This window comes from Paramisgurnus dabryanus, chromosome 5 (genome assembly GCF_030506205.2).
Source record: "Paramisgurnus dabryanus chromosome 5, PD_genome_1.1, whole genome shotgun sequence".
NCBI lineage: Eukaryota > Metazoa > Chordata > Actinopteri > Cypriniformes > Cobitidae > Paramisgurnus > Paramisgurnus dabryanus.
This window is the reverse complement of record NC_133341.1, coordinates 39,919,741-39,947,397: the sequence shown is the minus strand read 5'-3', so window position 1 is coordinate 39,947,397 and position 27,657 is coordinate 39,919,741. Positions and strand designations below refer to the sequence as shown.

Sequence of the window (27,657 nt, the reverse complement as noted above, 5' to 3'; positions counted from 1 at the left end):
TGGAAGTAACGGTTTTTGGCTTTGGCCAAATCTCTGCTACAAATGAATACTTAAAGGGGACATTTCACAGGACTTTTTTAAGACGTCAAATAAATCTTTGGTGTCCCCAGAGTACATATATGAAGTTCTTGCTCAAAATACCAAATAGATAATTTATTTTAACATGTTAAACACTTTGTAGGTGTGAGCAAAAATATGCAATTTTTGTGTGTCCTTTTAAATGCAAATGAGCTGAACTCTGCCCTAAATGGCAGTGCCGTGGTTGGATAGTGCAGATTAAGGGGCCGTATTATCCCCTTCTGACATCATAAGGGGAGACAAATTTCAATGAGCTATTTTTCACATGCTTGCAGAGAATGGTTTAACAAAACTAAGTTACTGGGTTGATCTTTATCACATTTCTAGGTTGATAGAAGCACTGGGGACCCAATTATAGCACTTAAAGGGATAGTTTTAAGTAACAAGACAGTGATTAAAATAATATAAGGCTGGATTTTGTGACTTACACACCCAACTCAGAAATTGAAAAAAAACATAAGATGAAGAAATTTACTTTCATGCCTCCAAAATGGGGATGCTTAACGATTAATCGCGATTAATCGTTAGCAGAATAAAAGTTTTTGTTTACATCATATATGTGTGTGTGAACTGTGTATAATAACTTTGTATAAATAAATGTACACACATGCATGTATATGTTTTAGAAATGTTTACATGTGTATATACATTTGTATATTTATGTATAGTTTATATTATATATAAATACTTAATATATACATTTTTTTTCTTAAATTATACATGAATGTGTTCATAACTGTGTATAATATATATATTATACACAGTTTACACACACATATGTGATGTAAACAAAAACTTTTATTCTGCTAACGATTAATCACGATTAATTGTTTAGTATCCCTACTCCAAAACTCTTTACGTATAACTGTTTAATACAAAGGAGGGGGACAAAACAGTTGTGCTTCAAATCATACAATATTTATTTGTGATTTACTTTAAATGATTTCAGTACTGTATTTCTAAAACTACATACATGACAATACTAACATTTCGTCATTGGAAATGCCTCAGTCAGTTTACACGAGAGAAAATATGATCCTGAACTCAAGTGCTACAGTATAACAAATTGTACAAACACATGATGTGGATAATTATAAAAAAAGGTTTCTTTTTAACTAAAACTAATTTTTTATGAAATTATAGACATTTGAAAGAATAAACAGGCTTTCTTTATGCTTATTAAAATATGGGTTTGCTATTTTCCACAGCAAGAAAGCCTTTGGTACTCAGACACTCTTTAAACAAATAAGTTCAATATAACTGTGTCTCGGTATAAAAAAGGCACACCCTTTTAAATCAAAGAAAATGATTCCTCATTTTGAATCCTAGGAACTGTGTGTAGTGACCTTAATATTTTATTAGTTCATAATTTGCTCAGGACCATCATTTTGCAACCATGTCATTTAAAATATTAAAAAGATCTGCCAAAAAAACAACAACAACATGTAGATTTCACTTACGGTATGTTGTTAAACTAGTAGCGCATTACAATTATAAATTATAAAAAGAAATCTTAACGTGACACTGGCATCCGATATAATTTAATTTTTTATCAACCGCGCTATATTTACTTAAAAGCACTCCAAAGGGAGCAAGGTTCAACTCAACTCCGTGAACTCGGAGTCCCACAACAGATCTGATCATCACTCTTTTTTCTGTGCAAATATTAATGACGCAATGATTTTAATCCAGCGTTCATGTTTAAACAATGGACCCTAAATATTAGTGAGTTTCCCAGCAGCTGTAATGGTGATATAAAGAAACACATTATGTCAATAACATCCCCAACCCCACGACGCATGCTTTTTTACCAGGTTCACCAGACTGATTTTGGCTTTTGGAGTCTACATTCGCCTTCTGGGTGCGTGTGTTCCTTCATTTAAGGCAAAGGCTTTAGTAAGGCCCAAAAGCACCTTCATGAATTGGTGAATAGCAGATAAACTGAACATGGTGAGCCGGAATAAACCTTTCATTCAGATAGTGTACTATGACCGTAGAGGTAGACATAGGCTGTGTACACATACCTTAAAATTACACAGCTGTAGGTGAAGTTGGAGTCAAAGTGACCGAGATGGTAATCAAATATTGGTCATTTTATGGATCAAACTAAAGCTGAGAGTTTTAAATTAAGTGGATGACTGCTGTGTTGTAGGTTTGAATTGTACAGTAAGTTTTATACGGCTGTGAAGTTGTTAATGACAGTGTTCTGTAATATCCACCACTATCGCCTTCCTCCAGCTGAACAGAAAGTAGCCGAAACCTGCGCCAAGTGCCACGGCGATGCACAGGTAACCATTGTAGGTCATGAACACCAACATGAGAAAGTAGCTGACTACGACTTGGACGATGTGCAGAAGCGTCTGGATTATGTGTGCAAGACTTAGCATTCGTTGGCTGGAAGAGAACAAAGATATGAAACGATTAGACGAGGATTATAAACATCAGGTCAACACAGTATGAAGAAATCACAGAAAATTAAATCGCTTAGCTCTGCACAGGTTTTCACATGTTAAACGTGTCTACATGAAGGGTGATCGCTGATAACAAGATCATTTTATGACTGCATTTTTTACAGCCGAGACCGATATCATGGGCCGTTATGACTTATGACATACTTGATTATCTCATTTCTTGAGGTCGACTATTTGGCAATGATTATATGTATATACTGTATATGCTACTGTATGATTAAACTTGAAACAAGTATGATTCATTGAACCTGTTATTCACAGACCTTATTATTTAAACATCTTGTAAATGCAACACTACTACAAACAACAGTATTTTTTATCCTAATATTTTTTAAATGGTTCTTCCATGGCATTGCTATGAAGAATAATTTAAGCACCTTTATTTTTAAGAGTGCACCCATTTTCATAATGACCACTGAGTTTAAGACATGCTGGTGAAAGTACATCTGACCAGTGAAATGGGGCTTTTCCATTGCATAGTACCCCACGGTTTGGTTTGGTTTAGTTTGGGTCGGGTAAGCTTACTTTTGTGAGCTTTTCCACTGGACTATACCATCTGAATGTCTCAACAGAAATCGAGACTCATCAAACCAGGCAACATTTTTCCAGTCGTCAACTGTTCAATTTGGTGAGCTTGTGCAAATTGAAGCCTCTTTTTCCTATTTGTAGTGGAGATGTGTGGTACCCGGTGGGGTCTTCTGCTGTTGTAGCCCCTCAGCCTCAAGGTTGTGTGTGTTGTGGCTTCACAAATGCTTTGCTGCATACCTCGTTTGTAACGAGTGGTTATTTCAGTCAAAGTTGCTCTTCTATCAGCTTGAATCAGTCGGCCCATTCTCCTCTGACCTCTAGCATCAACAAGGCATTTTCACCCACAGGACTGCCGCACACGATGTTTTTCCCTGTTCACACCATTCTTTGTAAACCCTAGAAATGGTTGTGCGTGAAAATCCCAGTAACTGAGCAGATTGTGAAATACTCAGACCGGCCCGTCTGGCACCAACAACCATGCAATGCTCAAAATTTCTTAAATCACCTTTCTTTCCCATTCTGACATTCAGTTTGGAGTTCAGGAGATTGTCTTGATCAGGACCACACCCCTTAATGCATTGAAGCAACTGCCATGTGATTGGTTGATTAGATAAATGCATTAATGAGAACTTGAAAAGGTGTTCCTAATAATCCTTTAGGTGAGTGTATATATCTATGGTCAGAGCTGTGCGATTACGTAGAGGCGGGGACTAAGTTGCATATTCACAGATTCGCGTATACTAAATGAGGCAATGGTATAGAGTTACATTCAAGCTGTTTTAAAGCATGAAGAAATATAAACCCATTCAGTGTGATACAAGACCCTTTGCTGCGCGTCAAGACCTTATTACACGGTCTGGACTTATTTCTGAGCTAACAACCTGCTGCCCCTATCCTTAAAATATATAATGTAATATATAATATAGTTTATTATAGCATTTTAAGACATTAGAAACCTTATCAGCATTAGTTATGAATATTTATAAGATGAGGTAATTCATTTAGTAGCCTTAAAAATAAATATTTTGTTTAACACTAAGTTGAGATTGAAACGTGGGAAACAATGCATCTGAAGTGGATATAAAAAGTGAGATTTTGGGTTGAATTTAGCTTTTGCATCCACCTTTAAGCCTGTGCCAACTCCCTAAACAACATGCATACTAGTGTTTACTGACCCAACTGTTTTGTGTGTCTCCATGAGTACGGTGCCATCAGCTCCGGGGACAGGCATGGAGTTGTAACGCACGTTCACCTGATTTCTTCTCAAGAGGATCTCACGACCGATCTTAAGGCCCTCGTATAACACAGCCAGCAGGAAAACACCAATGCAGGCGCCTACCATCTCTGAGGACGAAAGGCCAATAAATAAACAATTCCAAGGAACATTGTTAACCAATATTTTTATCCTAAAATCCACATTTATCAAGATGTCTTGTTTGTTCATTTAAAAAAACTTTGTTAAACGTGCCAGCTTGATAAAATGAGCTTAAGAACCTGTAAAACCTGAATACTTGCTTATTACAGTAAGAGGGTATCCTATTACTACAATCCAATAAGCCCACTGTTTTCTCTTTACATGTGAATATCTTGCCAACTGGTGACATTTTAAAGCAAAGCAAAAGACGAATTTGGATTCCCTGAAAGCTGTGTTAATGCAGACAGCAACATTTTTCTCGCTTTCGTGGGTTGACAAATTACCGAGCCCCTAAGGTGACACTGGAGTAAAAAAATGTATGTCCTCACGCAAAACCTTCATGTGCAGAGAATTTTTTAAAGTTTAGTTTTGCATACTCACGTAAAACTATCGTGCGCACGCAATAGTTTCACGTGAGCACGCGATAGTTTCACATCCGCACGCGAAACTAAACTTTATTTAATTTTTGCTCTACGTCCCCTTGGGGCTCTGTAACAAATAAATTGCAGTCCGTGTGAACGCTCCCTAAAAGTTCCTCCTGGTATTTTAATTTCAGACCTTATGAAATATCACCATGTCAGTCATTTATAAAACTAGATAATAGATCAGTCTTACCTCCTGGTGTGTTGATAACAAGCCCAGCGAATAGTAGCTCAACATTTTTGATGCCGAAGTAAAAGGTCATTTGCTGTAATGATCAAAATCAGTTTTAGTTCCATTGAACATTGATTTAACACAATAAAGGCTTTATAACTACTGGGAAATGTCTAAACACAGACACCTGGACTACATAATCACAATACTGTATTACCATACCATCATCATCATGTGGTGGCCTCCATCGCCCGAATCGGGTGTCACATGGCCGCTGTGATCTTCTGTGACTCCAGGTGCCATGGTTGGATCCCCATGGTTGAAATGGTTTGCATGTGACATATGTTCCATTCTGCCAAGGGTTCTGGAAAGATATTGCAATACAAACAAATTGGTTATTAAACCTGTTAAAATAAATTGACATCTCTGCTGTAGTTTTTAATGTACAGTTCTGCTTAATATAAATCTAAGTAGCAGATCATGATAAGGTAAGTGCATATATGTGTCATAGCCTTGAAACTTCAGCCTTGAAATCATTCAATGGGATTTTGTGACTATGATGAACCCAGTCGTGGTACCAACCTGGGGTTATATAATGATAGTTTGTAATGTAATACATGACCATAGACATGTGCTCATAGCCTAAATGATAACGACAGTCATAAAAACAATCATAGTCTCACTGCTGATGAAAGATTTTTTACAATTCAGGTTTAAAGTGTAAAACTGATAAAAAAAAGGTTTTTAGTGCACGAAATCAGTTTACACTAAGTATCAATAACTATAGACATGTTCCACTAAGTTCGACAGTCAAATATGGTTTGTCTTTTGAATGTGAACAGTATTGTTTTATGAATTAAAAACTTGTTTGCTTGAACGGTGTGCTTAAAGGAATATTATAAAACGGGCAGTTCTGGTTCTTCATTCTGATTGGTTGAAATGCGTTCTAAGCCGTAAACCGGTAAACCCACGGTTCAGACCACATTAATGAAGAATCACTGCGCTACTGTTGCTGCGTACTAATTTATGAAAATAAACACCACAGTCTTAAATCATATTTTCATTGTGTCTTTGCTGTGTATGTGTTGGTTGGGAACTGCGCTCTGTTTCAGTCACACTTAATTCTGAGGAACTACTTTGTTTGGCGGAAGAGTAATATTTGTACTATTATAATTACAGCTTTTTTGTGTTTTATTTAATAAAATCCCGCTAACGTTATGCATATGAAGTAACCGTTTTATAAAAGCAATAAACCCCGCGAAGCAGTGGGGTTACAGTGCATTTTATAACAGCTAAGGGGGTTTTAGGCACTCCGCTTCACGTCGTGCCTAACAACGGCCCTTAGCGGTTATAAAATGCACTGGTAACCCACTGCTTCTTGGGGCTTATTGCTTTAGTTTACCCAAATGTAGGGATGCACAATTTTGACAAAAATTTTTAAATTCAAAAAAAGCTTTAAATTCAAAACGAATGGCTTAAGGACACATTAACTTATTAATTTTAAAATCTCTGATGCACCACTGTATTTGTTGCCCAAACATACTGCGGAAAATACAGAAATCAGCATAAATGATTTGTTTTCGATGAATTGGGCAGCCCTACCCAAATGAGAATTGTCTCATACTACAGGGGTGTACACACCAAACGCAAATTCAATGATTTGTGCGAGTAGATTACATACAAAGTTAATGCGAATAGACGAGAATAGACGCAAACAGGAACAGGCGTAAACAGCTGCGAACAGCAATAGACGCGAATGCGAACAGACGCGAACAGCAACAGATGAAGAATCCATTCAGCCGATATCCGGGTCTGGTGGCACCAGTTTTAGCATAGCTTAGCATAATTCATTGAATATGATTAGGCCATTAGCATCATGCTAAAAAATAACCAATGCGTTTTGATATTTTTCCTATTTAAAACTTGACTCTTCTTTCGTATCTAAAATTTGACTCTTCTGTAGTTACATCGTGTACTAAGACTGACAGAAAATTTAAAGTTGTGACTTAAAGTTGTGAAAATAGTCCCCTTGGTTACTTTCAATGGCAGGGGACTATTTTCGGGCAGTGCATAATATCACTACGCCTCCTGCAGTCATGTCATGGCAGCAAAGTCCTTGATTATTACACCAGAATGAGAGTATAGTTCCTAACCATATCTGCCTAGAAAATCACAACTTTTAATCTTCTGTCGGTCTTAGTGCACAATATAACTACAGAAGATATTGGAATAAATATTGAAATTTATATTTTTTTTAGCGCGATGCTAATGGTCTAATCAGATTCAATGGATTATGCTAAGCTATGCTAAAAGTGGTAACGCCAGACCCAGAGATCGTCTGAATGGATTCCAAAACGGTAAAAGTCAAATGTTTAACTCTAGGGTAGCTAGAAAATGAGCATATTTTCGAAAAAAGTGGAGTTTCCCTTTAATGGTTCTCGCACCGGGATATTCAAACAATCACTCATTATTAATATATGCGATAAATAATTTTTCATATTGCAGTATGGATTTTTAAATAATGTCTGTTCATGGTGTTTATTCATGAACAGTGGCAGCATACAGTGTATAGAGATACATGCATTTGAATCCTACTTTCTGACACTATCCATATGTACCATCTGTGTTTTTAATGCTTAATTTTAATCACACAAAGCCATTTTAAAGTCTGATCTCAAAATGTAGACCCTTATTGTGCATCGTGCGATGTATCATTTGCTAAATAAGCCAAAATATGCACTGTTTTCCATTACAATTGTATTGTTTTGTTCATGCAAATTGTTTTGAATGCAAATATTAACCAACTGGAGTCATTTGGATTACTTTAATGATTACTTTATGTGCTTTTTGAAGTTTCAACATGTTGACCTTCATTTAAATGACGTCATGATGGCATTTTAAGATAAGATTTTTAGTTTGTGTCCAACTGAAGAAAGGAAGTCATATATTTCATAACATTAGTAAATTACAAGAGATGTGCCAACTATACCTTTAAACATAAATGACCACATGTTTATTCATGTTTATTCAATACTTTTGGTGCCACTGTTCATGTCATCAGGTATGAAATAAACTGCATGCAGTTCCTAAAAATTGACTGAATACGAAATACTAAAAAGGGACATGAGACCTTTTCTAATTGAATGTCCTTACAACCCCAGGCTGTTCACTTCCAGAACACTGTCCAGCTAATTGAATATATATGCCACTATAAAACAATTATTTGCCCAATTTAAGAGGCAAATCTGATTTGCTAAAGGTTTGTTACAGCCTTGGGGTTAAAGCAACATTAGAAATGTCTGCATATGACACACAGGAACTAATAAATTAATCCAGACGGACGTAATACAGAGGTGATGATGCATGAATCTGCACAGTTTAGTGTTTGACTTCTTTAAGGGGTCACTGAATATAATCTTTTTTTGTATATTTTGATATAAAGACAATCAAATAATTATCTTGTATTCATAAACGATTTATAACATTAATGAGGTAACAATTAAAAAGAGGAAAAAGCACACGTCCACTGTCTTTAAAATCACATGCACATCATTTCTGGTGCGGTCTACACAATGTGTGCACTGTTTTTAAGAAGTTAAACACGTGACTGTTCGCACAACTTGGATGTTAAACCAATCACCTCACAAAAGCAAAAGCCAGGGTACATGCTGGTAAACCAATGACTGTTAGATTAATACAGAAAGTCTGTTAATGATATATTTTGAGCATTTTCAGTTTTCAGATCTATAAAAAACATACAAATGCCTTATTTACATGTATGGTACTATGGTGGTACCATGGTATTCTTTAATTTATGTTGTGGTAAGAGATGAATGAAGCTAAAAAAATTGGTACAACTAATCCAGTAGTAACAAACCAATTTCTAACAACAATGAAACTACAACCAAAACAAGAAGTTAACTGGAAATCATTTGTCCCAACTCACCCACACAAAATCTGTCACCTTACTCGGATTTCTTTAGCTTCGTCCCAAAAGGAAAATCCTTTCTAAATGGCGACCGAACAATATTCAAGTAATTTCAGTCAGTCTTATCTTTTAGGTTCAATGAAAGTACGTAAGTGTACACTGATATAGAAATGAATGACAGTCTTAGAGGACTAGTATTCACGACTGGTTGCTCATGTGACCTCTCTTCTGCCTTTTATTTCCCCTCCTGCCCTTAATCCAATCACAACGCTTTACCAACACCCACTATAAAACCATACTGCCTAAATAAACTTTATAACTTTTGCTTTTTATATACTTCCGAAACTATAGATACATCTACTCTTTTATTATACATCATTTATTATTCTACATTTTAGGTTATGAGTTATCAAAACTATGAAACACCAAAAATAAAATTATGGAAATTAAAACAAAATCTGCTTAAGAAATTTATATTTTTTAGTTTTATTTTAATTTTATTTAATTCATATTTTGAATCAAATTTTATTTTTATATTTTTGTTTTGATGATTTTGGTTTACCTTTTAGTAATTCTAAGCATTTGAGCATTTCTCATTGAGCATTTATTATTGCTATTTAAGTGAAAATTATTTTATATTTTTTGTTTTAGTAATTAATTTCAGTGCCTCAACTTTATTTATTTCAGGCAACATTTTTTACTTTATGTTTTTTAAGGCTTACTTTTTATCTAATTTCAATCAATAGTTTTAGTTTTAATTAATTAATGGAGGTGAATCTTACAAAAATTCTGAAAAAATCTTTGCTGCCTTAATTTTTTTTGTTAAATCAACTCAGATTTCCAAGTTATGTCCACATACTATTATTAATTTAGAGATGTTTTCCTACAACTTATAAAATATAGTTGAATACTCATCTGTAGTTATAACAACTCATCTTTAGTCAAGATAAATAATAATAAGTTGAAATGATTTTTAAATCTGAGTTGATTTAACAAAACATTTTAAGGCAGCAAAGATTTTTTACAGTGTAGTTAATGCCTAAATCAAAACCAAAATTGAGCATAAAAAGATAACAGACTTAAAATTGCTTTTGCTTTGCACAGCTTTTCACATTTTTATGTATAGGAAGGGTGGTTGCTAATATCAAGGATTATTTTATGACTGATACCAGCTGCATGTACAATTTAGGTAAGGATTTTGTCAATTATTACTGAAAGTTATGATGTGAAGACTCTGACTTTAGTCCAGTCAAGATGAGGTACAAAGTGCAACCCATCAGAAAAAAATTCATCACAACGGCAAACAACTCTAATGTTATTTGTTGGTTTAGCGGATGGCTAGGGTTAAAGGACTTCACCCAAAAATGAAAAAATGTACTCGCCCTCATATTAATCTAAACATGTATGGGGTGGTTTCCCGGAACGGGATTATCTTAAATCAGGCCTTAGTTTAATTAGGAAATATAATAGTTTTAACAAACATATCTTACTAAAACATTACTATGTGCATTTCGAGGCAAAACAAGGGGCACTGATGTGTTTTAAGATGTGTCAGTGTCAGTGCAAGTTGTTTTTAGTTTGGACAGCTCTTACATTTATTTTAGTCTAGGACTAGTCTAATCCCTCTCCGGGAAACTGCACCTATGACTTTCTTTATTCTGTTGAGTACAAAATAAGATATTTGGTAAATATCCATTGACTAATAGTATTTGTTTTTCCTACTACGGACATCAATGGGTGAACAATGGCAAGCGCTTTTATCCAAAGCAATTTTTTGTGCATTTAAGCTGTACATTTATATAAGTATGTACGCATGTATGCTTAATATTATGAATTAAACCAATGACTTTTTGTGCTGCTAATGCAATGCTTTACCAGCTAAGCTACAGATATACTTCCTCACATGTGTTATGAAACAGACCCCAAATTATAAACCTTTAACCCAAAACACAAGCAATATAACTTGTACTGTCCTGTCTCAGCCATGTTGAGCTTTTCCTTAAGACTTTAAACATGACTAAGTAAAACGAATCTTAATACCGGGTGTAAACAGCTCTTGGAGGAAATGGGCTATTAACAGGTTATCTTGACCTGTATATGGACTTTCTCACAGCACAAAATCAAAGCACTTCAGACCTATTGAGATAAAGAATGCCAACATTATTTCTAAGGTGTAAAAAAATGCTAACCTTACATACTCTGAATCCAAAAACTAGATTTTTCCACCATTGATTCTAACATCCATTTTTAAGGAGCACATATGAAAGTTTGGTCCCAAAACAATATAACTTTAACACTATGGGGCGGTTTCCCGGACAGGGATTAGACTAGTCCTAGACTTAAACACTTTTAAGAGCTCTCCAAACTGATGCAAACCAAATGCAGCGTTCTATTGAAAAGGAGTGTATGTATTTCTGCCGTACCAAAATGCAATGAAGCAACTGAACGTCTGACTGGGGTATCACTCTTCCTCACGCACAGCACGTGTGCACACACAGGTTGTTACCATAGCAAATAGGCTCACCCCAGAAATGATATATTATATGTTAAAAGCCTAATGGTAAATGCTGCAGGTGTAGAAATGTACATAAACCAGATATTTACTTTGATGTCAGGGCTAGATTACAGCATGAAACCATATTAATAAATTAAAGTGTTTAATTGTTGGCACTGGCACTTAAACACTAAATGGGTAAAAAATTTAAATAAATAGGCTTATTTCTTGGAGCCAAATACCTCTGTTTTTTTTTTTAAATAAAAGCCAAATGCTTGAACATTTTACAGCCAAGTCATTTTCCTTATGCATTATTTGTTTTGGTTGTTTAAAAACACACAAAAAAATTATCCGATTACTCGATCGATTCAGTGCTAGATTAATCGATTACAAAAAGAATCGATAGCTGCAGCCCTACTCGTGCATCAAACGCAAAAAGCACAAAAAGCACCATTCATGCGTACCGCAGCAGAAGCTCAATTCGCGCTAGACGCAGAATCGCATCTACTGCGCCGCGCCAAACGCCTCATTTGCACCGCGAGACCTCCAGACGCATGTCAACATGTCTTCAAATTGACTTAACATTGAAATCACTCGGAAATGTCCATTAACAATTTTGTCCGATACAGACTCAAACATATAAGGTCTTTTTACTAATGTGAGCTAATGACATGAGCGGCAGAGCAGAGCCAATCAGAGCAGAGCTCAACATTATTATTCATGACCATTCCAAATAAGGCAAAAATAGACCACTTCATTCAAAGGACAAATCCTAGGGTTGTAAATGGACATGTAAAATTGTTTCTACACTTAATAAAGTGACAAACCTCCTATATAGATATTTGAGAACAATTTAACAGATTATTTCAATGTATTCTTTGGCACCTTTAAAGGAGTTCACTTCAGTAGTCAAAACAATCATGTGTACTGTAATAATGGCTGTTTCTCTCACAAATCTTTTGAATGTTTCTGTTGCCAAGTCTTTGATGTTTATTGAATCTTTTGTTCAACTATAGGTTATTTTTTACCCCTCCTAGTTGCTTCTGTTTTGTTTATTATTTTGGGCTGACCCTCAAGATTTCAAAGGGGCTAACACAGCAAAGACATTCTTCAAAACACCGGATTTTGTTTTCTTTGGATGAAAATCAAATGGGTTAGGAATGACATAAAAAACAGAAAATGATTGATGAAAATGAAGTATTTTATATTTTTGAATGAACTATTCTTTTCACTTTTGAGTTTTAAGCATCCAAATCAAAGTGTGAGATGGGTTCAACCCAGGTAACCTGTCCTGTATCACCAGTATAAAAAAACTATTTTGACAAAACGAGACTAAATGTGTAACGTAACGTTACTAGCAAGTTTCAGATGTCGATTTTTCAGATTTAGAATTGTGATGCGAAAGATCCAACATCTACACCGCATAACTGATCCTAGTTCATTTACAACACGTTATCATCCACTGTGCAACACAAGGAAAAACTCAAATCTAGGCACTTTTCCTCCTTGAAAAGATCATACAACTGAGGGTTTTAGTAAGAGAGATGAACTGTACATGTCTTCTCAGAGGTCAAAGCGATAAAGAGTACAGGAAAAAAACACATTTAAAGTGTAAAGACGTTTACAGAGACATAAATTCTAACCTTTACAGCCTGCGGAAAAGTCGTCCACAAGTTTCTTTCTATTCGCAGCAGTACATCAGTTTTTAAGAGAAGAGCAGAGCAGATTCATGTGATCTATGCTGACCAGCAGCAGCAAGAGTCTACAACGAACGATGTGACGTAAATGAAGTCATCTGCAACACAAGCAAATCCATAATAAAAGTCTCTGATTGAACGGATTACAAATAGGCAGTTTCCCAGACAGGGTTAAGATTAATCCAAGACAAGACCTTAATCTTGACATTTAAGTAGTTTTTACAAACTTACCTTACAAAAACAATACTGGTGTGCATCCTGAGAGAACATTGTGGCACTGATATATGTTAAGATACCTCAGTGCAAGATGTTTTTAAATCAAGGCGGCTCAAATATGCATTTTAGTCTGGGACTAGGATAAGCTCTCTCTCGGAAACCTCTCCATTATCTTTCTTATCTTTTAATATTAATATTATTATTTATTAAATAATTAAAAAATAAATCAGACATAATTCGCATTAACTTAGTCACACTTTAAAGCAACATTTTGCTTTTAATGTGACTAACTTTAGTAAAATTCCTAGATAATAGTGTTTTCAAACGGATCATACTAAATATCAAAGTGTGGTACAGTATTTACTAAAGTTTATCAATTTACAGTAGAAAATTTTACAGATACATTTGTATTACTATAATACCCAACAGTACACAGTTACTAAAAGTATACTATAGTCATTTTTTTAATTAAAGAATTTGGCGGATTTAAGATGATTATATTAAAAAATACACCATAAAAACGATTAACGAAACTACTATTTTGAAAAGCTTTCTGTTCACAGTGTTCACATTACGTCACGTGGCATGATGCAATAAAAGCCCGCTTTGCTTCCGTTGCCACATGGCAGTCCACAATGTTGACAAAGTTTATTAACCTTTTGTTTAAATGTAAGAGCAAACGTACTAAGGGGTAGTGATGTGACATCTGAAGCGAAGCTCCGGAGCTTGTGTCGAGCAAAAAGGGGCGTTCCAGATGAAGCCCCGATTCGAGGCTTGTATCGTTTCCGTGAAAATCACGTGACGATGACAAACGAGGCCTCGTTTTCTGTTGAATACGTCATTGCTTCACTCAGAGTATCGCCTCCGGATAAAAATGTTTCGAAACTCGCGCCTCTTGTGGGTTTTGCAGTACGTTGCATTGGTGTTGAGGTGTTGCTTGTACGTATGGCGAGTTTGTAGTTATCATTATATATCATAGCCTGTATTATATATTATATTACACTTAGTTTAGTAGATTATTAGAGTAAATTATACATAGCCTTGGAAAGTAGATCATTAGAGTAAATTAGCATATATCTAGTTCTAATACCTATAACACGTAATTATTTTGCTATATATATTATGATATATATATATAGCCTATATTAGTATTAGTTTTATTATTATATATAGTATTGCTGTTATTATTATTATTATTATAAGACTAGACTAGGAGGACTGAGGATCCATTGGGATATTGAAACAAACAGAAGCTCCAATATCCCAATTTATATAAGCTGGCACTGACCGTCTTATGTTGTCCAGCATCATCAGTACTAAGGGGACAGGGAGTTTTTTAATTTGTTACATTTAATTATGTTGTTTAAGAGCGAGGGATCCCGATTCCGAACTTAAATATATTAACACCCCTTCTCTTGGTAGGAAAGAGATATCAGAAAGTGCATTTTGATTTGTGGAGCCCAATCCTTTAAACTCATAGGGGTAGTTTCCCGGACATGAATTAGATTAGAATAGACTAAAATAAGTGTAAGAGGTGTCCAAACTGAAAACAACTTGCACCGACATATCTTAAATACATCAGTGCCCCTTGTTTTGCCTCAAAATGCACACAAGTAATGTTTTTAGTAAGACATATTGTTAAAACTAGTTATATTTCCTAATTAAACTAAGGCCTAGTCCTGGTTTAAGATAACCTTTACGAAAATTAACCATGGTTTTATTGTGGTTAAAGTGTAGTAACCACGTTTTTTGGTGTATTGATTACTGTAAGCAAAACCATGATTGGTAACCGTGGTCTTTTGGTTTTAACTGTTGTAAAACCATTGTTAATTTTCGTAAGGGAATCCCTCTCCGGGAAACCACCCCTTAATTTCTGGAGCTTTGCATTACTAAATAGGTTTAGTCTTATTTTAAATAGTACTAACTTTTAAACAAAAAATTTACTCTTCTTGGAGGTATGTTGAGGCCCCCTAGTGGACCACTAGTTGAGAAACACTGTGAAGGACCAGAATAGTGGCCATTAGCATTGCTCGTCACTGCAGCCAGGTTCACCATCACCAATTCAATCAGCTTTTATAGAAAAAAATTCAAATATAGCATACATCTCACAACAAATAAAATTGGACAACCTATTACTGATTTAAAAAGAGAAGATAAAAGTAAAACACTAAATGCAATGACCATTGCTGAACAAATTTAAAATAGAAAATAATGTTTCTGAAAATAAACAGTACAATGGATTTATTTGTACACCAAGACATTTATTACATTTTCACAGCAGGTTCGAATATAGGAATGTACATATACAGAACAAGACCACAGGGAAGAATTTATGTCAGTGACGGGCTGTCACAAAATAACCATTAGGGGCGGATCTATATCAATTGGATAAAACAATAACATCTGATTACTTATAAATTAACAGCATAGCATTAAGATACAGACGCTCACACAAACATTTAAAGATATCATTCACAAAAAAGTAACTCACTCTGATATCTGGACAACACTACTGTTTACCGAGAGACCAGAGACAAAGACTTGCACTGGATCAAACCAAGGACACACATATATATATATATATATATATATATATATATATATATATATATATATATACCTTTATGTATGTAGAGTACCAAGATAATGCTTCCTCAAACCTTATATCAATATATCTGCATTTCTATACCATGATTTACATATCAATAAACATCTTTGGACACTACATGAAATGTGAGCAGATATGAAGGGCATTATTAAATAGCGTGTATATGCAGCCATCTATCAAGTACTATGATTGTAACATATGATAAGTCCAGTGGCAGTCTTTGTCCCAGTCCGGTGTGGGCATTTAGGAATTGTAATAGGTGTGGTTGTTTGACAGAGGTGTTTATCCAGCAACACGGTAATTGGCGTGGATCTCTGGCTTAATGTCGCAAACCATCTTCAGTAGGTTGGCAAGCACAGCCTCCCTGTTCTGCTGATAACTCTGCTGGATGCGTCTCATTTTATCAACAGTCTCCTTGTCCACTTCCACAGCCGAGTTTCCATGGGATCCAAGTGCCTAATGGACAATGTAATAAGATGTAAGCTTTAAGGGATAGACAATTTCAAGGATTTTACCTATTGTAAAAGAAAATTATTTAACTATTTCCCTGCCAGCATTTTTTTAATTTGCCAGCCATCGCTAGCATTTTTTTTATTATTTTCACAAGAGTTTAATGCCTTCCAGAAAATGCTCTTTTGCTCACCTCTCAAATATGGGTAGGTTTCATCAAAGATACCAAATTTTGAGCAAAAGACTGAGATAAATTTGATAGAGATTATCAAAACAGACACAGAGTTCTTAAAAACTCGTCATTGGCAGGGAAGCTCATGCTAGTGAACAATATTTTGTAAGAAGAATTGTTTATTCTAGTTATTATAAATAATACAGCTTATACATATGATGTAGCGATTTATAAAATGTGTGTGTACTATGATAACTAATTTTCCTAAAGAACTGTACCAAAATGTCCTTTAATAAGCTTTCAGCCTGAAAAAAATCTCACCGCAGCCTCCTTGGTCTTAAACTCCTTTTCTCTCTGCAGACGGTACTGTTCAATCTCAGCCTGCGCCTCCTCTTTAGCCTGCTTCAGACGGCGATTCTTCCCTATAGATAGATAAGTCGCAAAATATTTATAATTATTACATAAGCATGGGTGAGACTTAAGGATTTGCTCTGCTGGGGAAAATCCTGTCTTGCATATGGGAAACCAAAAATTAAAACAGGAACTGAGTGAATGAGTCAGTGTCACGTTGACTTATCGGCAAATGAGACATTTGGTACAATTTACAGTCCTAATATGTTCAAAGTGAAGAATAAAGAGATTCAGTACTATTAAAGGGATAGTTCACCCCAAAATTAAAATTCTTTCATCATTTAGTCACCCTGATGTTGGTTCAAACCTGTTTAAATTTCTTTGTTCTGCTGAACACACAGGAAGATATTTTGAGCAATGTTTGTAACCAAATGGGTTTTGAGCACCATCGACTACCATAGTATTTTTCTTTCCTACTATGGAAGTCAATGGTGTTCCAGCTTAAATACAAATCTATTCCTTTGTGTTCAGCAAAACAAAGAAATTGATACACATTTGTGACAACTTAAGGGTGACTAAACAATTACAGAATTTTCATTTTTGGGTGAACTATCACTTTAAGATTCCTTATGAGAAAATGTTAAAGACATATATGACATCATCAACATCAAAACGTGCAAATCTTTGACGAGCTAATTTATTATTTTAATTGGTAAAAAAACCTATTCCTTTTAAATAGTCACAAATATCATAAATGAATGTCAGCTCTATTTATTTATTTTTACGTATCTGGTAAATAAGCCTGTCACCTGCGCGTTACCAATACAGATACACGAAATTAAAATATGTAATTAAAATACGTTTTTAAACAACAAGCAAATAATTTATTCATCGATATGTTATTCGCAAGCACACACATATCGCCAGCAGTAAGATTTGGCTTGCTGTTGTCCAGTTAGCCTGCTAGCTGAGATGATAAGCAAATCGACAACTTACTTTTACGCGCCTCTGCGACCTTTTCTGCTGCTCGTTTCTCGGCCTGCAACAACTGCTGGATACCCTGTGACTGGCTCGCCATGATTCAATAACGTTTATTTTGCGGATGATGGTGTTTTGATGTCTGTACCGCAGTAGAGAAGGTCGACGGAGCGTCAGCTGACCGAGCTGTCGATGAAACTGCTGACGAAAATCACGTGATTGCACGAGACCGATGACTTCTCAAATGTGTTCGACTGCGCGGATCGATCGGCAAATGACATCAAAGTATCGCGAGAGACAACTGACATCACTCTGCTCCATGTGCTTTGGAATCGCTCTCGCGTTACTTTGATGTCATGAGTCGATCAGTTTGCCCCGACCTCATGAGCTCTTATAGTTATACACCTTGAAATCCGTAGGGGGCGTACCAGTAACAAAAAATATTTTGTGAAATATTAACAATAATTGATTGAATTTACATACGTCAGATGTAAGTTTATACCAGGATATTTGTAATTTGTGAAATTTGTCTCCTGTGTTAAACAGCACAATAATGTTGCATTATGTCAATAAATTAATTACTGTTTTAATTAGATCTAATAAAAGCATCATAGATTCTATTGTCATAAATGTGAAACTTAATTTTTTACAAAAAATAAATTCACTTGAATTTCACGTTTAAAAATAAATGTTTATTTATTTATTATTAAAGGGTGCTTTACAGTGATGCCACAAAAGAACTATTCTTCAAATAACATTTTCATTTAAAATGGTTCTTATATCATTTTCTTTTCCTAAACTTTTTTATTCTGCAGTCTTTTGTGAAATAGAAAGGTTTTGTGGAGGTTAAAGGTTCTTTATTGACCCATAAAGCCTAACAAAGACCCTTTGTTTGTAACCTTTATTTTTATCTGTTAAGACTAAAACAGATCTGTCCAAAATGCAAAGCAGAAACATAGATAAAGGAATGTTCAAAACTGTAATAAAGATTTACAGTAAAAGGCACGCACATACCCTAAAGCAGGGGTCTCCGACCTTTTTTGTGAGCAAGGGCTACCACATTTGTTTTACTTGTTGGTTTTATTTTATTTTACTTGTTGATATGTTTTAGCATTGTTTAAAAATGTTAACATAAAAGAATCCAAGCTAATTACAAAAAATATGTTATATATAAATATTAAAATTCAGGCTATTTGCAACAAAATGCAAATGTATACTAAAAATAAACTGGGAAACACTTGTGTAATAATTAGGAATACACAAGCATTACCCTAAAAATAAATTTATAAATTTTCTTTATGCAAAAGCAATATTTAGCAAATATAATCATATTACACTTATTAACTAAATAAGTAGTTACATAACATATGTATGAAACATTACTTAATATATAACCTTATAAATAAAATATTATAATTACAAATCGCAATGAATACATTTAAAAAAGATTATAAAGCCTTTAATCTCAACTAGCATGTTTAAAAACAGGATTTGAAAAAAAAATGAACACCAGTTACAAGCTTCACACAGCAGATTTGTTTTCTCCTTTTTAAATTCTTTATTTTTGCTTCTGGTCAACAAGGTAGTGTTTGAGTGTTTTAAAAAATAACAGCTAAAACATCAATAATTTTCTTATTATTGTTATTATTACACTGTAAAAAGTGAAAGTTGGATTAAAGGGTACATAGATGAACAATAAGAGCTCTGTATACATTTTTGTTTGTTTGTTTGTTGCCTCCTTCTTTGGCACCTTTAAGTGCTATAATTGCGTCCATAGTGCTTCTAACCTAGAAAATGTGAAAAAAAATCAATGAATTTACTAATCAGTAAATTAGTTTTTGTAAACTATTCTCTGAAACCACGTGAAAAATATGTCATTGAAATTTGGCTCCCATGGTGATGTCAGAAGGGGATCTTATGGTGCGTTCCAGGCAGGTTTTTAAACCCGTGAGTTACGACTTCAAAACCACGACTCACGACCCTATGCGTTCCAGGCAGCCTGTAACTCGTGTTTTTACAACCTTCTACCGGTGAAAGTGCACTGGAACGGCAGTCAAACCCGTGACTTCCCACCCGTGAACTCGTACTAGATCGATCTACTCCCAGTTCAAAGTCGTGAGTCGTGGTTTTGAAGTCGTGAGTTACGGGTTACAGGTTGCCTGGAACGCAGCATTATTCTAATAACACCGCCCCTTTATTTGCACTATCCAACCACAGCACTGCCATTTAGTACAGAGAGAAAGACACAGAGAGAGAAAAATTATTGACAGCACAATTGAGTTTCAATTTCAACTAACCACCATTATAGCGATCAGTGTTTGCCTTTCATTAGCTCATTTGCATTTTAAAAGACACACCCAAAAACGGCACATTTTTGCACACACCAACAAAGTGGCAAATTTAACATGTTATAATAAATTATCTGTGTGGTATTTTAAGCTGTAACTTCACATACGTACTCTGGAGACACCAAATATTTATTTTACATCTTTAAAAAGTCTTGTGAAATGTCCCCTTTAAAAAATCTAAAAGCAATGTTCTAAAAATTGCATTTTTTTTCACTTAAAGTTGACCAAACTTTAATTTTTTTTAAGTGTCACCAATTGAAGTAACTTTTTACTTTAATAATATTAATATTTATTTTTTAACAACTATATATTTTAAAATGTAAAATAATAGTTCTCACTTGTTAAAGAAAAGTCCTATTTTTACTACAGGTATGTTGTTATCTCATCATTCTGTTTAGTTTATGAAGACTCTATTCCACGCATTAGTGTCTCTTGGTTAAAACTATTGTTAACCATAAGTGAACAACCCAAATGCACAACAGGAGGACACGTGCATCAGACTTTTTTAGTGCACCAGACTTAAAATGGCATCGTTTGAGGTCAAAATAAGGTTGAAATCTGTTCGTTTTATATTAACATAAAATATCTTAGCCTTTATTATATTTGAAGACTATGGAAATATGACATTAAAAGTCCTATATGTTCAACCTCATCCCTTTAACCGTAGTCATCAGTGGAGAGCTCTGTATGGAAGTGAGGAGAGAAGGGACGCGATCACTTCCAAATTTATCCATGTTTGCTGCGTGTAGTGGTTAAACAGCGCCATCTCGTGGCCATGATAAATGTTGTGTCCCGTACAGTAGACATCTGATGAGTGCTGCTGAAATTATAAATTTAATCTGAACAGACTGGATATCAGAAAAGCTATTTGTTAACCTAAGTGGTATGCAAAAATGTAATAAAAAATAACTTCAATCAAGATTGAACAGATGAGCACCTTGTATTCCACACCTTTACGTCAATGGCCATAATAAACACCTGTCTTACATTTGATACATAACATTACATTTAAAGTGAAGACTTTTCAGTATTCATTCGTGACCGAACACACACATACACACCGACACGCAGTGTTGTGGGGTTTGGAGGGTCGTGTGTTAAACGTCATAAGCCTGTGGCAGCCGTGGAGCTGAGCGGAAACCCCTCCCGAATCCCAACTCAACTCCTCCAGCCCCAGTCAAAGAAAGAGGAATACCGAGGAATCAGGAAACACGGACAAATACCACAATACTCAATTACAGTAAGTGCACAAAGTATTTTACCACTCGAGCTATTTGATTCATACGAAAAATGTCCTGAGGTGTAGCGTGAGTCTTGAGCGCGTGCATATTTATTCACATTTCTGCTGTTTTTACAAAGGAAAAGGCCAGGCAGCATTAGCAGGGCAGCGCTAGCAACAGCTAACGTCCTGCCAGCACAGGAATGCCAATGTACATGTTAAGTGTGCTTATAAAACATAGTTGGCAGTTTGTCGACTGTCTGTACGCGTTGTTTTGCGGTGGTTATGGGTGTCAGTGTTTATTTGTGGCACATCTAAACGCAAAGAAGGTGTCGCCCGCTACTCTCCCTAAACTTTTGACAACAGCGGTGTGAACAGGGACTGTAGGGGGATAACAAGAGAAACTGCTGTTTACTCACCTTGACTAGATCAAATAATTACAAATATTTATAGTGTAATGTTTTTCTGACATATTTTTTGCAAGGGTAAAGAAAGCTGAAGAGTTGTTTAGTATTTTATGTGAAAAAGAAGTAGTCTATTATCAGAATCATTTTATGAGAAATTTCAGCTATTGCCATTATTAAATACAATATTTGTAATTTACACATACATACATACATACATGTATACATTTACACTCAAATTTACTTAAAGAATGCTGTGGTGGTCTCAATATGTAGTTCAAAAGACAATACTTATGCAAGTTAGTATGAATGTCATTGCATTAAATAACAACAAAATATCAAACCAAACCATCTGAAAATAAAGACAATTTCTCTAAATGAATCACTAGTCTTAACCCCTATGTGTTGTTGTGGGTGTTTTTATTCACTATGGGATTTTTTTGTCTTATTTTGGTCACAACTTATTCTGGTTTTCAACGAATGTAATGATTTTTCTTATATTGACACACATTTTGGGAAAATGCTTTGAAATTTTTAATTCATTGTGGGCAAATTCACTTCCCTTTTGTGTTGTTCGTGCATGAAAACATCCACTAAATTAAACCGTTGTAAAAATGTATTACATACGGTAAGTATATATTTAAATTTTTTTCTTTGCATAAATCTGTTAATCAACCTCAGTACTGATCAAAATTACCAATCTTTACAAAAATTACTGGATTTAAACTCTTTAATTGCCAAGTTCATAAGTGTTGTCAATGATTTGGGGAAACACACAAACACACAAAATAATATGCTGTTATACTCAATCCATATACCAGAAATGTAGCTTTGTTTTTGCACAGGTCTACTAAAGGGTTAATGGTGCCAAATGGTGATCAACAGTAAAAATGACAAATGTGACCTGTTTGCAAAAGGAAAAACCACCAACAATCAAGAATGCATGATAATAAGGTGTCATGGCTTTGAAATCAAAAAATGTGGTTATAATGAAAGTCAATGAAGCAACAGTAAATGAGGGAGAAACTAACAATGCATCAGAGTCAATGTTTTTACTAATCTTTGACAAGCCCAAGACTGTGATAAAGCAAAAAAATCCTGTCCACAATCACTTTATATTGAAAATCGATAATTTTTTGTATTTTTCCCCAAATCAGTGACATGACATCACTTATGAACGTGGCAATTAAAGAGATAAAATCATGGTATTTTTGTAAACATTTGTTAGTTTTGATCAGTACTGAGGTTATGATTAAAAGGTTTATGCAAAAAAGTTGAAAAATTATTAATCTGATACATTTTTACAGCCATTTAATTTAGTGGATGCTTTCATCCACGAATAACACAAAAGGGTAGTAACAATGCACAAGGGGTAAGATTAGTATCAGGAACCCTGCGTGAACTTGAGGGGAACTAGAAGAGGAACCATAGGTGTAGTTCATCGCATTAACTATGAACATGTTCCACTGATGTAATACAAGCAAAAATAAAACATTTGTTTTTCTTTCATTTTAAACACTTATAATAACCCAATAAGCTTCTGTGAAATTTTGGCTTGAACTCGCCAAAACTTTGCTTGCTGTTTTTATGTAATGCAATGCATCAATGCTTTTATGCATGACACTTAATGGCACAATATGTCTGATTTTCGCATTAAAATTAAGGCTGCGTAATGATTAGTCACGACTATTCGTTTGCAGAATAAAAGTTTTTGTTTACATAATTATTTTACACAGTACATCAAAAAATACAAACAAACACATGCATGTATAATTTTAAGGAAAAATATATTGATATAATAAATATTTGTATTTAAATATGATATAAATTCTATGTAAATATACAAATGTACACATGCAAATATTTCTTAAATATATACATGCATGTGTTTGTGCATTTATATATACATAATTATTATATACATTATACAAACATTTAATATGTAAACAAAAACTTTTATTCTGCAAACGGTAGGTCAGTAGGAAAAATCAGTAGAAAGTTCTTATCAATCTAAAATCATTGTTAGTTTGAGTCGTTTATAACATGCATTTAAACAAGCAACATTCGTCAAACATAATCATTATAAATATTCTTTATTATCATAAAATTACCTGAAAAAGTTTGAAGAACAGCAATATAAATATATCCTTAAGCCCTTTCCTGGAGCTGTGTGTGTATGGGTCTTCTTCTGCAGCGCATATTGAGTTTCTGCACAAGAGCGCCCTCTGGCTTTTGGATGTAGCGGCATTTCACCGTAATTCATTGAGAAGCATAGCAAGCATCATCGGCCGATTTATCGGCCCATCCCTATAAAAAAGATTTTTTTGGTGTGAAAAGACCAAATAAATATAACTGAACAATAATGTTTTTGATGATGTGGTCAAATAGCAATCAGCGTAGAATTGGAGTTGGGCACGCTTTATAAATGCAGCAAACATGTAGGAAGATTAAAGCAACACCAAAGAGTTTTGGCTCTTTGCTCCCCCTACAGGTTAGAAGCATAATTGTCCATTACCCACTGTCATAAATACTGAGGCATAGCTGGCTCTGATTGGATTGTAGGTCTGCCGTAAAGCAAGTTTTTGTAGTATTCACTCGGACTACAGGACCACTACCCGACGTTTGGAAACTTCTTTAGTGCGGTTTTGGCCGATAGAGGGCTGCAAAGCGAATGTGAAAGTGCTGTTCACCCTGTTTAGAGTGGATGAACGACTGAAACTGTTTTGGAAGCGTTATTTTAAGGTAAAAAAAACTCTTTGGTGTTGCTTTAAAAAGTGTCCACACATTTTTTTTTTTGCTAATTTTGCCCGAATAGTTTTAGTTTCCGAAAATTTATTCCAATGCAACCGAATCAAGTCACACTGTGGGGCGTACATTATAAGGTTATACAATTTTATTTCAGTACGTCATCCAAGAACATGATTTGTGAGTGCTGTCACTTTGATTCCTGTCGACATCATTAAAGATGAAAACTACAACTTCCATCGTTCCGCACTCTTTAGCAGCATCATCATCAAGCTGCGGCCGTTGTTGTTGTTTAGGGACCTCTAAAGCCGAAGTTATACTAGGGCCGTCCACGTGACGTCATTTTCGTCATGAAGAGGTTTCGTCATCTGCGCGCACCGTCCATGTGCAGCCCAAAATTTGGGCCCGTGGGATGGTACGCGTAACAACGCATGCGCGAGAAAATATTGAGACAGGACACTCCACTACAAACAATTACCCAAAGGCAATTGACCAGTGTTTGCACACAAATCATCATCTTTTCTTCTTTTATTTTCACTTCTTCCAAGAACAGAAAGCTGTAGAGCATTTTTGTCACCATGTTTGATTCCTGTTCTTAGTTTTCATGTTGTTTGTTTAAACTATCTATCACGTGAGCGCGCGAAGGTTTCACGTGAGCGCGCGAAGGTTTCACGTGAGCGCGCGAAGGTTTCACGTGAGCGCGCGAAGGTTTCACGTGAGCGCGCGAAGGTTTCACGTGAGCGCGCGAAGGTTTCACGTGAGCGCGCGAAGGTTTCACGTGAGCGCGCGAAGGTACAAATCAGTGCTGCCCTGACGGCAAAGAAATCATTCGTATTGCATGTTGAACACGGCCATCCAAGTGTAGCCACTGTTAAGTATACTTTAAAAGCTGGGCAGAAGCAGAAAAAGTATACCCGGCCTTTAAGTCCCAGACTACTTTTTGCAATTCTTATGATGGCTCATTTCTACCATTAACATCTGTGAAATACTCCTAATAGTGTTTGGATTTGAACTGTGTTTTAGATTTTGGCCTTTTGGGTTTAGATGGTGGTGCAGGTGATAAGAAACAAATGTGTTTTGGATTAGAAAAGCGCACATTATTGTTATTATATGAAGCACACAGTGATGGCGGTCACGTGCAGCTGACTTTGTTTACATGTTTTATTTGGTGTCCCATTCCTCAGAAGCTCATATAAGACGCACATTCCTCAGCCAGTGTACTCAGAAGTGCTATTCAAGCGGTTGTGCCCCCACAGCGCTGTTTGTAGCACACAGCAATTCCTTGTTGAGTTAAACTCCCACTGATATGAGCCTAACCACACTAATTGTGTTAGATTATACAGTAGCATCAGATGTTTGCAGCTCTGTCACATCTCATATATGGGTGACTGGGTGACCTGGTTTTCTTTTCTTTAAAGCTGCTGTCATGTTGAAAGTATGAGCTGCATTTCAGACATCCTCTTACCTTAGTCACTTGAGGAATTGTGGTAACAGCTGTAAAGAGAAAAGAAGGGTTTCTCTTTGTAATCTTTCAAACTTGCTCCACCTCTTAAATGGTTTTTCATTTCGATTGACATCAACCATGTTTCCTTATTCCACTGTGAATGAATAACAGCTAGGAAGCATTATTGAACTGGCGTCGGATACAGGTCTCTTCAGGTACAAGTATTATTTTTGTATTATGTTCGGTATACAGTATAAATATATTTGAGTTAATTTAATGCTCTGTTAAGGAGTGGCATTGTGCCGTCTGCTGTGGTATGTCGCATGACTAAAGAATTAAACAACCTTCACCAGAATCAATCGTTTAATCGCTTTCAAATGACTGACATGCCATGATTTGTCATGTTCCCAATTTTTTATTAGTGTAAATGATCAATGGAAACTGCATAAAGCTATGTTATAGAGCTATTGATCTTTTCTTGTGGCTTTCTGACGTAATCTTCAGACTGCAAAAGGCGAAGTTGAAAATTTGCTGAACGTTCAGTGTCTGAGCAGTAGTAAAATATCCAATGCAAAATAGGTCAGCAAACGTTCAAGTTTGCCATCTTTTAAATATGCGTTATTTACTATTTCAAAGCTGACATCTTCCAAGGTTAAAGACGTAGAAATCAAGTTCACATTTAAGCTAGGGCCACACCAACATATTTTTTTAATCTTATCAGATTTTCAAAATGTGAGAATGACCACAAACATGATAAAAAAAATCTAAGATTGACTAGTTTTTTTTCTTTAGTGTGTGGATTTCCGCTATGTGTTCATCACAGCACACCACATCTTCAAATTCCCTTCACATAAGTTCACAAACAATGCGAGTCTCAATGGAAAATGCAGGAAATCTTGCGATGTCTCTGACTGTCAAACGTGACTTCTAAGTAAATAAACACTATGGACGAAATGAATAAAGAAATGTTATTAAAGAGCACCTATTTCATTTAAAAAAGTTATTTGGTATATTTGGTATAATATAATGTGTTTGCGTAGTTTATGGTTAAAAACACATTATTTTTTGTAGCTTCAAATATACTTCTTTCCTCAAACACATTGATTTTGAACAAAACTTATCGATTTGAAAAGCGCTGTGTCCCTGATTGACCAGCTAATCTGTACGTTGTGATTGGCCTAAATACCTCTGACGTCAGCAGGATATATGATGCTCCTTACCATGTTTGAAAGATTCCCTAACAGGAGTTAACTTACAGGCTGTGAGTCAAAGCGGGAGGAATTATGATAATGTCAGTCTTTAATACATCACCAATCCCAGCAAGTAAACTGTTGCCTACAATCTGTGTGTTTGTTGGAGTCCAAGAAAAACGATTTACGTTGGAGATGATAAATCGCATCATTGTTTACTTTGGGGTTTGTATATCGTTATGTACTAAGAGACACGTAAACACCAAAGGAAATGTAAAATCGTGAATCGGACAATAGGTGCTCTTTAAAACTGTGGACTGCTTTTTAT

The 27,657-nt window shown here is 35.2% G+C and overlaps 3 protein-coding genes across 4 annotated transcripts in view; 1 reads left to right on the top strand and 2 right to left on the bottom strand.

Moving 5' to 3' along the window:
- Window positions 1–974: 974 nt before the first annotated feature.
- Window positions 975–13,294, bottom strand: slc31a1 (solute carrier family 31 member 1). The gene is made up of 5 exons (XM_065284112.2): window positions 13,151–13,294; window positions 5,308–5,449; window positions 5,107–5,179; window positions 4,253–4,421; window positions 975–2,472 (listed from the first exon to the last, which is right to left on the bottom strand). The coding sequence occupies exons 2-5, from the start codon at window positions 5,434–5,436 to the stop codon at window positions 2,271–2,273; spliced, it is 573 nt and encodes a 190-aa protein (XP_065140184.1). The 5' UTR covers window positions 5,437–5,449; window positions 13,151–13,294; the 3' UTR covers window positions 975–2,270.
- A 2,366-nt stretch (window positions 13,295–15,660) lies between these two features.
- atp6v1g1 (ATPase H+ transporting V1 subunit G1) lies at window positions 15,661–18,188 on the bottom strand. The gene is made up of 3 exons (XM_065284111.1): window positions 17,998–18,188; window positions 16,972–17,072; window positions 15,661–16,484 (listed from the first exon to the last, which is right to left on the bottom strand). Exons 1-3 carry the CDS (start codon window positions 18,077–18,079, stop codon window positions 16,311–16,313), a joined length of 357 nt encoding a protein of 118 aa, XP_065140183.1. The 5' UTR covers window positions 18,080–18,188; the 3' UTR covers window positions 15,661–16,310.
- A 3,265-nt stretch (window positions 18,189–21,453) lies between these two features.
- Window positions 21,454–27,657, top strand: part of fer (fer (fps/fes related) tyrosine kinase) — a 62,120-nt gene continuing 55,916 nt past the window's right edge. Inside the window, exon 1 of one of the 2 annotated variants that reach the window (XM_065284108.1) lies at window positions 21,454–21,567. The gene's annotated coding sequence lies outside the window, so the exon portion shown is untranslated. Of the gene's footprint in view, window positions 21,568–26,208; window positions 26,355–27,657 lie in introns of those variants that run through there. The other variant, XM_065284110.2, reaches the window with a different exon arrangement.